The following is a 13135-nucleotide window of genomic DNA, read 5'->3' as shown; positions in this document are numbered from 1 at the left end:
GCTAAATTATTGAAATTTTTTCATCAAATTCTCCTGCTAGTACTCTGTAATGTGTACATGAGTATTGAAGGTTTGCAAGGACAATGTTATAGCAGTATCTAAGGCATTTTCGGCAATCTTTAACAAATATTTTGTCTGCCTTTGAGAATGTGGTGAACTGCTTTCTTGAATACAATTGAGAAGCTTTATTGGCTATTGGTCATTTACATTGCTGAGGGTCAGGTATATGTCCAGACTGGGTAAGGATAGTAGATTTCCTACTCAAGGACATGAAATATTTGGACTTTTATAACTATTGCTACAACCATCATTATTGAGATTGCCTCTCTGTTCCAGATTTTTACAAATTTAAATTTCCTAGCTGTCACAGCAACTTGTGCTCATGTTTCTAGTTCATTAGTCCAATTACTATACCAGTAACAAAACTGCTGTTGTATAGTATCCTTGTTCTCTTTTTATATATCAAATGAATGATTTATATTTGAAATAGGTTTTTGTTGAATTCTTATCAACTTCAAACTCTATCATTGTGGTATAATTAGTAATATGGAAACACAGGGGATTTTGTGGACTGTAGCAAAATTAATTTGAGGCTGCATGCTGCTTCATAATTGCACAATTCAAGAACAGTCCAGTGTTATTAATGGGTGGTATACAGTCCTGGACCACATCCTGTTTCCTTTCCTTGTATGTCATCTTCTTTTGCCTTCTTCTATTTCAACAGTACCATTCCCTATCTAAGAAGGCAGCCTAGACAGCATTACTGGCCCAAGACATTACTGTCATGGCATCGGTAAAGGCATATGGAATTATTTAGTTTTTATTCCTGCCATTTTCTATTACACAAATGATGTAGAATTTTGGCAGATCTTTAGCTTGGCATGGAGGTCAGGAGGTTGTGCAGAGGATATCCTGCCTTTGATCATGTTGTGAAAGAAAAAACAAAGAAGGAACTTGCATTTATTTAGTACCTTTCATGACTTTATGATGAAGTATATACAGATATAGTGCAGTGGTCCAGATGTTAGTGTTATGTATGACCTTGATGATGTAAATTCTATTTTTTTAATTGTACTTTTAGGGGAAATTGCATACCACAATATTTCAAATAAATGTCAATATAATCTTTCTATTTATATTCCAAATATTATTAAGTACCTTAAAATGCTTAATTTGATAAATTATTTAAAAATTCAGTCAGGAAATGAATGATTAAATTAATCTGTTTTTGTTTTGATGATGACTGATGTACAAATTTTTATCAAAACACCAGGACAATTCCTTGTTCTTTTCCATATTGTGTAATAAAGGCTGTGAAAATTGAATATTACCTGAATATAGGCATATAGCTTGTAATCCACAATAAAATTGCATCTGTTCATTCTGCTACATTGCAGGGTGCACTGCATACTGAGTATCCTGTTAAGTGGTTGCATTCCTGTGCAAGGAGTCCAAAACTGTGAAAATAAACACATGTTCAAGTCAACATGCACTTCTTAAAGTGAGCCTGTAATACATAAAGGAGAAGTTTGCAGATGACACCGAAATTGGAGGTGTAGTGGACAGCGAAGAAGGTTACCTTAGAGTATAACAGAATCTTGATCAGATGGGCCAAATTGCAACACTTCACTTTTATCAAACTTAAAATCCATCTGAGAAGTGGCAGATGGATTTTAAGTTAGATAAAAGCGAGGTGCTGCAATTTGGAAAACCAAATTAGAGCAGGACTTATACACTTAATGATAAGGTCCTGGGGAGTGTGGCTGAACAAAGAGACCTTGATGTGCAGGTTCCTATTTCCTTGAAAGTAGAGTTGCAGGTAGATAGGATAATGATGATGGCATTTGGTGTGCTTTCTTTTTTTGGTCAGAGCATTGAGTATAGGAGTTGGGAGGTCATGTTGCGCCTCTACGGGACATTTTGGAATATTGTGTGCAACTCTGGACTTCCTATTGGAAAGGGTTCAGAAAAGATTTACAAGGATGTTGCCAGAGTTGAGGATTTGAGCTATAGGGAGTGGTTGAATAGGCTGGGGCTGTTTTCCCTGGAGTGTCAGAGGCTGAGGGGTGGCCTTATAGAGGTTTATAAAATCATGAGGGGCATGGATAGGGTAAATAGACAAAGTCTTTTCCCTGGGGTGGGGGAGTCCAGAACTAAAGGGCACCGATTTAGGGTGAGAGGGGAAAGATATAAAAGGGACCTAAGGGGCAACTTTTTCACATAGTGTGTAGTGTGTGTATGGAATGAGCTGCCAGAGGAAATAGTAGAGGCTGGTACAATTACAGCATTTAAAAGACATCTGGATGGGTGTATGAATAGGAAGAGTTTGGTGAGATGCGGGTCAAGTGCTGGCAAATGGGACTAGATTAGGTTAGGATATCTGGTTGGCATGGACGACTTGGACCAAAAGGTCTGTTTCCGTGCTGTACATCTCTATGACTCTAAGCACATATTAACTGGAGTGCATGTTAACTGGACAAGTGATGAGAGTTGCTGTGCGAGACTGATTCGTAGGCTGAATGAATATGGTGTAACAGGGGACGAATGGGCCCTAAGGTTCTTTGATATAGCAATGGAGACCTTCTCTAGGAGGTGGATAGGAGCATAGAGATCCTTTGTCCACAACGACCAGGTGGCCATTCAAACAGATACTGCAAAGGCAATGGGAGCAGACAGTAGTTAGCCTGATGACCAGCATGTAATATCAAAAGGAGTTCAAAGACACCATAAAAGTGCTCATTCAAAGTCAGTGAATATGTCTTCAAATTTCATATTCAGATGTACAATGAGCCTTGCACTGTGCTCAATGCATGACATTTCCATTGTTCATTGCTAACAAACTCCAATGATCACAATTCATACCTCACATTCATAGCTACACCTCAATGTCACATTCAGCAATGCTGCAAACTTCACAAGCATATCACAAAACTTGGACATACTGCCAACTATTCAACCAAGACAGCTACATCACCAATGCATATTGTAACACTACTAACAAACTTTCCTCACCTTTGCAGATAAAGATTGCACAATACTGGAAACAGCAACAACTTTTGGTGATAAACAGGCATAACTTAATGTCCCTTGCCTTGAAGGATGAGACTATATTTGTCAAAATTGAGTGGTTATAATGAAGCTGGTTAGTGATTGGCTTGAAAGGATTTAGTTGGGGATATGCCTATACCTCATCCTACTCCTCCTCATACCCCATTTACTACTTATCCTACAGTCTCTTCCAATACACAAGCTGTAGATAGTCTAAGCATATGCTTCATGGTTTGACTCCTTCCATTCATCACAACTTTGCCCATGTGCCTTCCTCTTTTCACATATTTGAGAACTGCCACTTGGCTTACAATGGTAGAATAAAGGAGGCTGAGGAGCAGAAAGAAAGTCACTCACTCTCACAGTTGCAGCCACAACTCGGATACTGATATCACACAAACTTTACAAGTGGGGTCTGCACCTTGAGAGACACTTCATATAAGTGGCCCACAGACAGCAAGGAGGAAAAGTTAGTAGAGTTGCTCACCAGACCTCTGCTCCAAAGGACTCATGTAAGAACTTTCAGATGGTGTACAAAGTCTCAAAGACTTGCACACAGTAATGCATGGTACATTGATAAGCCTGTCAAATGGACCTGCCATACTATCAAGAAAAATGGTAAAGTCCAGCATCAAGCTTGTTCAGATCTTGCTACTCATTGTTTTCTCATGTGGAATGTAGAGATAAAATTTAATGAAAATGCAGATTAGCCTAAGCATGCTGTGATATAACTGTAACCTTGGTAGTCATATGTTAGGGACTATGCTAGAAAGGTGGAAATAATATAGCTCAGAGCAGAAATATCTGCTCCTTATCACCATGTATATGTTCTTAATAAACCCAGTTTAAGTCTGGCCTGAGTTTGTACGAAGAACATAATAACATACAAAAACATGTAACATGTGATGAAATTCAATGTCATACCTGTTAGCATCTAATGGCTGAATTTGCAGCTTCTCATTGAAGCATAAGCAAAGTCCACGTGGTGTTGGAGTGTTGCAGTGGAGGCTTAGATTGAATTTCTACAAGTTCAGGTTGCTGCTATGAATGCTTAGATTGTTGTCAAAGGTGGAGTCTCAACTCAGAATATCACTCAGCAATCTGTCCTGTGACAGTAACAGTGAAGCAGTGGAGGAGAAACCTGTTCCCTTCTCTCAGGATCACAATACTTTTGACACCACAAACACACCTACAGCCCTTCTTGTTACCCATTAGCTGGTCAATCTAAACTGCTACCATTCTTGCCCACGCTGGTGCAGTCTGAAGACCTATAATTCTAGAATTGAGTAAGGCCACTCTGAAAAACCGTCTGTGGTGTTCTCCACTCTGGCAACATCCTGGTAAGGGCCAGAAGGTTTAGAGGAGATATGAGGAAAAATCATTTTGTCAGAGGGTGGTAGGAATCTGGAATTCATTGCCTAAAAGGGTGGTAGAAGCAGAAATCATCATAACATTTAAGAAATATCTAGATGTACACTTGTGACGCCAAGGCATTCAAGGCATATGGGTCAAGTACTAGAAAATGAAATTAGAACAGTTAGCTGATTGCTTTTGACTGGTGCAGATGTGATGGCTCGAAGGTTTTTTTTTTCTGACCTGTAGATCTCCATGACTCTATGACTCTTGCTTTTCCTCTTCAGATTTTGTCTGTATAGGTTGTGACAAGGCCCTTCCCTTCAAAGTAGCAAGCTGTTACAGCATGCAGAAAACCATGATTAATCATGAGACACACTCAGTATAGTGCAGAACTTTAAAGAGATTCTAGAATGGAAGCATTGCTTTAATCTCACAGCATCAGTGAAGAGTGTAGAAGGACTTGTCAAGAACAGTACCAGGAATACTGACAAACAAGATGTCAACCTGGTGAAACTACAAAACAGGGCTATTTATGTACCAAACAACATAAGCAGCAATTTATAGACATAATTAAGCAATTTCACACTCATAAGACCATAAGAAATAGGAATAGGAATTGGCCATTCAGCCCCTCGAGCCTGCTGTACCATTCAGTTGCATCATTGTTCATCTAGCTCTCCTCATGTCCTCTTTCCTGCCTTTTCCTCATAACCCATGATTCGCCTACTGACCACGAATCTACCTCAGATTTCGATATACACAAGGACTCTGCTGTGTGGAAAGAAGTCCCAAAGACTCGCATCCCTCTTGAGAGAAGAAATTCCTCGTTATATTCCTCTTAAATTGACCTCTTTATTCTAAGGCAAAAGTGAGGACTGCATATGCTGGAGATTAGAGTCAAGAGTGTGGTGCTGGAAAAGCACAGCAGGTCAGGCAGCACACGAGGAGCAGGAGAATCTACCTCATTCCTGATGAAGGGCTTTTGCCCGAAACGTCAATTCTCCTGCTCCTCGGATGCTGCCTGACCTGCTGTGCTTTTCCAGCGCCGTTCTCTCGATTTTTTTATTCTAAGACTGCCCTCTGTTTCTTCTGGCTCAGAATCCTATATGTCTCAGTGGGATCACCTCTCATTGTTATAAACTCCAGTGAATGGAGTTCCAGTGTACAGGTCATTCTGTTATAACACGACAGGGTTGTGTTCCTCTGCAACCTCACGCTATAGAAAATCGTGCTGTAGAAAACTGCATGAAAGAAGATCGCGAACAGAAAATCATGATACCTGTTCAATAGAAAGTCCACATTATCCAAACAATGTTCACAATTCGTCCATTTCGTTATAGCCAATTTGTGCTGACGAAATGCATGTTATAGCAGAATGACCGATATTTAGCATTTGCCCTTAAGAGAATCCCTCCATACCATGGATTGAATTAAACAATATTCTTTCTTAAATAGGGGGACCAAAACTGCTCACAGTAATCCAGATTTGGTGTCACTGCTACCTTGTACATTAAGACTTCCGTATGCTTATACTCTGACCCCCTTGAAGTAAGGGTCAATATTCTTAGCCTTCCTGGTTATCTGTTGCACATGTGGGCTATTGTTTTCTTTTATGCACAATTACCCACAAATCCCTTTGTGTTGCAACTTTCTTAGCTTTTACCCATTTAATAATACTCTTTACAATCAGTGTATTAGAGCTAAACTCTGCAGTCCAGACACATCTAGTCAGGAATGGTGATGCATAATTAAACAACTCATGTGTGCAGGATGCTATAGAACTATCTCCATACTCAATGATGGGGGAGCTGTACATCAGTACAAAAGATAAGGCTGAAATATTCGCAACAGTCTTCATCCAAAAATGTTGAGTGAAAGTTCTATCTTGGCCTTCTTCAGAGATCCCCAGCATCACAGATGCCAGTCTTCAGACAATTCCATTCATTCCCTGTAACATCAAGAAATGGATGGAGACACTGGATACTGCAAAGACAACTTACTAGCAATAGTCCTTAAAATTTATGCTCCAGAACTTGCTGCACCCCAAGTTGCAAGCTGTTCCCGTACAACACTGGCATCTACCAGACAATATGGAAGTTGCTCAGATATATTCTGTACACAAAGAGCAAATCAAATACAACGGCCTTTAATTGCCCCATCAGTCTACCCTCAAGCATTAGTATAGTGATGGAAGGTGTCCTGAACAGTGCCATCTCACAGCTCTTTCTTAGCAGTAACCAGCTCAAATTGTCTCTCCTTGCTGCTTAAGTGTTGGCCCATGTTCTTGTCACTGGCATCAGACAAGCAAGATGACTTCATCATTAAAACAATGGTATCAGTGAAAACTGCTTTTTGTTCAGTGCTCTAATAATACCACTTGTCTTTACCTTGTATAGAGGTTCACTCTCAAATGAAAGATTACTCAAGGACTTTGCTATGTAGATCATGTTTTTATGTCTCTGCTGCAGCTCCTACCTTGTCAGGATCCAGGTAAACTTGACTTTAATCAACTTCAAATGCATCTTTTTCTTGTTCAGTTTCAGGTTCATTTGGTGCAGTCACACTATATTCTGTGTGGTATGCAATTATTTCATCCATACGTTTCCACATCCATAGACTAGCAAATTATGCACAATAGTTTCCAATCCGGGACGAGTGACTATCTTGTGCTGTCTTTTATTAGTATTCAAGAGCAGTAGAAATGTTAAATGGCATTTATAACTATTTGTAACACTTGAATGTTATCCAGAATGTTTTAGAAAACGGCTGCTTTCATCCAACTAAATTTGCCAGTAAACATCCTTTGCATTTTGGGTAATGAAGATCTTTGCCTTTGCAAGTTGAGGCAAAACCTCTAATTTTGGGCATGGGACAGTGAGATTTCTTCAAAGTTTTATTGAGATCCTTTGGATTTATACATACTTTCAGTTTTGCAGGTAGTTTCACTGCAGCCATGTTGCTGATCCATTCTATAGGAGGTGTCACTTCCTGGATCACTCCCTTCTTATCGAGCTGTTTTATCTTGTATTTCAGGCAGGACTTGAAGGCAGTTGAAACATTCCTTGGTTGAGTTAGTCTAACTCTTTCATCTACTTCATGATAATATTCCAGGAGCATATCCAAGACCTGTAAATACATTTTTGTAATCTTTTAGGATCTGTTCAATAATCAATGGCTTCATGGGCTGTGAAATTGGAAATCTCTTTTGGCATATTGAGGGTTACTAGGCCAAGCTTTAGACCTGCTTTAGCTGAGATGAATGGATTTTGCTAAATATCTACTATCTGCAGCTCAAGATCTTCATTTCTTCCCATTGCATTGAGTTCTGAATTCTATTTGTTCTCTGACATGAGTATTATTCCATCATACAGCTTCAACCTTACTTTTGATGGTTTCCGTTTTGGGATACCACTTTGTAAAGATCTGTGAAACTGTAAATGAAGCACTGATGACAATCTGACGCTTCACATTCTCTTGCTGCTCACATTCTGCAGTCATCGTTCTAACAGTCACAAACCATTCATCACTTTTAGACTTGACAACTTCAACCTGTTGTATGGTATAAAGTAATTCATCAGATTAATTTGCTGATATCTCTCCAATTATACATGCGTGTGCAGAGTGAGTCAGGTTCTGTTTTCCAGACACTGGAGAGGCTTTCCACTCTTTTGTGAGATGTGCCCTCCAATATTTACATTTTGTTCTCTGGTTTTGATCATTTTGTTGCTTTTCTGCAAATATCTCTTCCTTTTTTGGCCATTAACATGCTTTAGCTGATTATTGACAGCCTCAAAACTTTCTCCACTCAACAAATGTGCTCTCACGGCAGGATCCTTTATGCTGAAGACAGTGCTATCTCTGATGATATCATCTTTTGGTTGTGCAAACTCTCAGATTAAGCTAGATATTTCAGTGCAATCATATTGATGAATAGCTCCCCCACCTTAAGCTCTGATGCTGAACAAACACTTTTCATAAGTACCATTAATATGGGGTTCAAAGTGTTTCTTCAAAGCCTGCAAAATCTCTCCTGACTTCTCTATCCCTCAGTGAGAATTGGGCTATTATACAGTTTGTAATTTACTGACAGCAGGATTGCAACACATAGGTGCTTAAGTTTTTTAAAAGAAACTCTGTTTCAATGGCATAGTTTGGCCATTGAGAATGGAAAAGAAAATCTGTCTCACATCTCCTTTCATTTCCACAATAGTAGGGTGTGGGAAATACACAGCCATTTTTACTCACCCATTAATTCAAAGTTGTGATGTGTTTTGTCTTTCTTCCTTGCTATTTCTTTCATCAGCTGACTCTGAGCGTTAACATATTTTCATTTGCATCACTTTGACACCATGTTATCTGTTTAATGGTTGTCCGGCCTCTACTCAAATTAGGCACTTGCAGCAGAAGTCAAAATCACATGGTTACAGCCAAACAAGTCAGTACTCTACTCTAAAGGCACACTTGCATTTCTTCAAATGGGCTGTCTCTTTCTCCCTCACTCTCTCTCAGACAGACACACATATTCACCCACAGGTGCTGTGTGTGTCTCTCTCTCTAACTCACTGTCTCATTCGCTCCTTTTGTGGACTCTTTCTCTCTCCTAGGAAAATGGAGACTTGTTCCCCTACCCGCTTGCATCCACTACAACTACCTGAGGTCAGGGAGCCTCTTCTTCCCTCACAGCTACCCAGGAACATACATCCTCTGATAAACAGACTCTCTCCCAGTCATTGAAAATTCACTGTTGAGGCTCATGCATTCAGGCTGAATAAAGCCACTAACCTTTGCACTGTTCACTTCTCCTCCAATCAGAATGATTCTCTTCCATGTTTGATAAAGATAAAGATAGGCTCAGTACTATCACAGAGTATGGCAGATAAACAGTCTGACTAGAGGAGCAGCTCCTTGCAGATGTTTATTTTCACTCAGCTGCATCATGTATACCAGCTCCATGATCCACATCAAGACACGTGTGTTTGACAAGCTTGTTTTAAATAGCACTGGTGGTGGATCATACATACTGCTGAACATATGTTTTGTCATGCAGTAGTTGAAAGGGTGTTAGTTGGAACATAAGTTTGAGTATAGCACCACTAGAATTAATTAACATCATGGTCTGTCTAATCTTTATTTGCACACTTCTAGTAGCTATGCTAATGACAAAATGGTGTCTGTCACTGGCTAGGAAAGAAGTGCCAAAATTGTAGGCATTACCCAACTGAATTTTGTACAAAGACCTCTGATGTTCTTCTCAATGATTTAGAGTGCAAAACATTTCCAAAAGTTGTTCCTGCCTTTCCGTATTGTACTGCATTGTGAATGTGTAGTCAGGTTGTTAATTTTTTGTTTATATACCTCTTGCCTCAAATTAAATGGTTTAATCATGACCCATATTTATTGAAATTGCTTAAAGGCCTTTGATAACTTATACTTGGAAAACATTGCTTGCCATTAAGGCTATTGCTTAGTTAAATTATAAGCTGTCAAGGTATGTTCCATCATCAAGTACTTCTGCTATCTTGTTGTTGTAGCCAATTGCAAATTCTTCTAACTGATTTGCTTTTTGCTTATACCAAGAAGTAGATTTTAAAAATTTAATTGAAATAACTTCTGTAAGACTATTTTGATCAAATCAATACAGTTGAGTTCACTAAAATTCTACTTAGCAAGTCACTTGTTTAACTCCAAAAAAATTAAATATGCATGTTAAAAATAAACTTTCATATCTTTTCCCTTACTTTTTTTAAACTGAAACTATGAGGATATTTTCAGGGGAACCCACCACATTCAGCTATTACTAAAGATCAAAACAAATGACTGGCATTCTCATTATGGGAAAACATCTCAACTCAGCCTGTCAAATGCATCAGGCCAGTTTCCTCAAAAACAGTGACAGAGAAGGTACGAGATTCAGCTCAATCCTCCTGAAAGTGATTACTAAACACCATTGGAATTAGCCCAAGGAGAAGAATAAAGCAGCATAAATTCTGCTTATATCCTGCTTGTGTATTGTAGATAGGTATTTGTTTATCGTTGTACTAATTATGTGTCTTTCCTGAGCACTTCAGGCCCAGGAGTGTTGATACATTTTTGTCTATTAGTCAAAGTACAAGTCCCACTTTTGCATTTTTATTTTGTAGTGAATTATTAGTCCATCGCAAACTGTTGGAGAGCTAATTAACTGGAGACTCGAGATACACGTTATGCACTGGTTTTGCCAGTAATTCAAGACTCTTTTTAAAAAAAAGTCAGATTTCTGAAATTAGTTAAGGCATCAAAACTGCTTCTTCTAAAGAGACAGTTGAGATGAGATTTCTTTTATTCAATGTATAATTAGACCTGCGATGCCTTGCTGGAAAGAAAAGCAGAAACAGATTTCAGTAATATTCAAAAACGAATTTTATAAACACTTGAATGGATAAAATTTGCAGAACTATGGAAAAAAACTGAGAGTAAGAGTAATTTTAAATGGCCTCATTCTGTGCTATAATGTTCTATGATTAACCAGACAGTCCTAACGTTTGGTTAAGGAAAAGATCAGAAACGTTTTTCAGAAAGAGTTTGTTCAATAAAACACCGCCTTCAGAACCCAATTGCTCATAGGTGTGTGTGTGTGTGTGTGTATAAATCAATAAACAAGAGAGAAATGTTGAAAAAGCCACCTAGTATGATCGTCACTTGTAGACATTTTGGTGTATTTTTAAAAAAGACTTACACCTCTGTAGCCTCCTTGTTTGGCAACTTTCCAACTTCCTGTGTGATGTCATGGTTGAGATTGGTTTTTTACTGCAGCCTCTATGTTGAGTTTGTGGCAACTGAGTTGGAAGGAAGATCGATGTCGGTGCAATTGAAGACGAGGGTATATTTTTAACATAAGGAAACATTCTCGTCAGGGAGCAGACGGAAGAAAAAAGGAGAAACATCGGAGAAGCAAAGCAACACCAAATTGTTTTGCAAGAACAGCGTGCATGCAGGTCTGCAGAGTGGGGCCCAAAGCATGCACTAAGTTCTTTGAGTTTGTTAATGAGACTTCCCTTAAAGGCACGTCACGCCTCAGTTGCACTTCTGGGAACTTATGGACAAGAGACAAGGTAAGTTTTGCAATTTTAATTTCAAGCTCTCAATCGAATTCATTGTGAGATTTATGTTTTTTTGTGTGTTAGAAGCTGCGCGGTGCATAACTGGCACAGTGTAACAAGCATTTTGGAGCTAGCTTGTTTCTTCCATTCGTTGCACAATCAGCCTTCCTTTACAGTAGCTTGTTTGCAGCAAAGACTTCAAGCAGGGAGTTACCGTAAGTTGCAATGCCAAACAGCAAATGCAGCCAGCTTCTGGTAGCTGAAGGTTGCTAGCTCAGCGTTCTTGCATGCGGTTTTGTCCTTTAATTTGACCCAGTATGGTGATCTTTATAGAAATACGCAATGCACAGATTTCACTATTTCAGTACTGTTTTTGCGGCAGTTAATGGATAGCCTCAGACTGGGAGTGTTCATCTTAAAGGGAAACATTGACTCAATTACCAGTTCAGCGTGGTCGTTGTAATTTGTTTGAATAGAAAGATTTAGGTAGAGAAATTTACTTTTGAGGCTTTCTCTGTTGGTGTTTTGCATCTGCATCTGTATCTGTATTTGCATTGCCGCATTGTTCTTGGAAGCCAGCATTTGTGGCGATAAGAACGTTCTAATTTTTTGAAAACAATTGCATTATATCTCCTTTCGCTGTTTTGGAGTACTTTTGACTTTGAATATATGTCCATATATTCCTCACATTTAAAAGGGAATACAATAACTTGAATAGATTTGTACTCGTTTTAAAGAAAAATGAACTTTTTATGTGGGTTTTGTGCTCGTATGATATGATTGATGCCAGTTCTGGGAATGGAACACTTCCTACTTGGCACTCGCTATTTGCATCAAACACTTTCGGATCAGTTACGGCATTGGTAGATGCAGCGCAAAGGTTTATTCTCTGCATATTTGACGTTAATTTGATCGAAGTTTACAGACATTAGACGTTACAAACTAAGTGGAACAAAAGTTCTTCAAAATAAACATGCATAATCAGGAGTAAGCCGTTGGTTTAGTGACAGCATTCCTGCCTCTTGAGTCAGCGATTTGGATTTGAGCCCACTACAGACAATACCTGTGAGCAGAGACTGGAGTGCGGGCTGTGACCACTACTGGGTTGGCATCTAGCAGATGCATCAGGTCGGGTGTCCTTACCCACGTAGTTAGAGCTCTCTCACCTCTGGTTATAGCTCAACTGGAAGAAGGCAGTCTCAAGATAAAGGGGAAAAAAGTGAGAATGCTAATGGCCTTGAGATGTAGTGTAGACCTATACTTGGAATGACATAATGGAGGGGTCACCATTCCTCACACCTGAACAACCTTTAGATATCCCGTTTTATAAATAGTGTCTGCCATATTTGTCCTTGTTAATGCAAAATCTGCATAATGTTCCAAAAAAAAGTAAAATGAATGAATATTGAGAAGATTTGTAGCTCAGGTTGAGGTTCTGATGTAGGTTTGCTCGCTGAGCTGGAAGGTTCATTTTCAGACGTTTTGTCACCATACTAGGTAATTTCATCAGTGAACCTCAGGGTGGCATGGCTGCTTTCTATTTGTGTTTAGGTTTCCTTGGGTTGATGACGTCAGTGCTGTGCAATGCCACCAGTGCTTCATCCAGACACTCACTGATGATGTTACTTAGTATGGTGACAAAACATCTGAAA

General features: G+C 39.1%; 1 protein-coding gene across 2 annotated transcripts in view; it reads left to right on the top strand.

Annotated features, from left to right (window-relative positions):
- The window catches only part of LOC122560779 (dual specificity mitogen-activated protein kinase kinase 6-like), a 131611-nt gene that overhangs the window by 17744 nt on the left and 100732 nt on the right, over positions 1–13135 (top strand). The window contains exon 1 of one of the 2 annotated variants that reach the window (XM_043711861.2): positions 11194–11495. The exons of the other annotated variant lie outside the window; for it this stretch is intronic. Coding sequence (XP_043567796.1) covers positions 11480–11495 — 16 coding nt within the window. The 5' untranslated portion in view covers positions 11194–11479. Of the gene's footprint in view, positions 1–11193; positions 11496–13135 lie in introns of those variants that run through there. 2 annotated transcript variants of the gene reach the window in all.

Source organism: Chiloscyllium plagiosum, unplaced genomic scaffold, assembly GCF_037043375.1.
Source record: "Chiloscyllium plagiosum isolate Xiang-an unplaced genomic scaffold, Cpla_swu_hap1 HiC_scaffold_20, whole genome shotgun sequence".
Lineage (NCBI taxonomy): Eukaryota > Metazoa > Chordata > Chondrichthyes > Orectolobiformes > Hemiscylliidae > Chiloscyllium > Chiloscyllium plagiosum.
The sequence above is the reverse complement of the archived record's forward strand: the minus strand, read 5'-3'. Positions and strand labels throughout refer to the sequence as shown.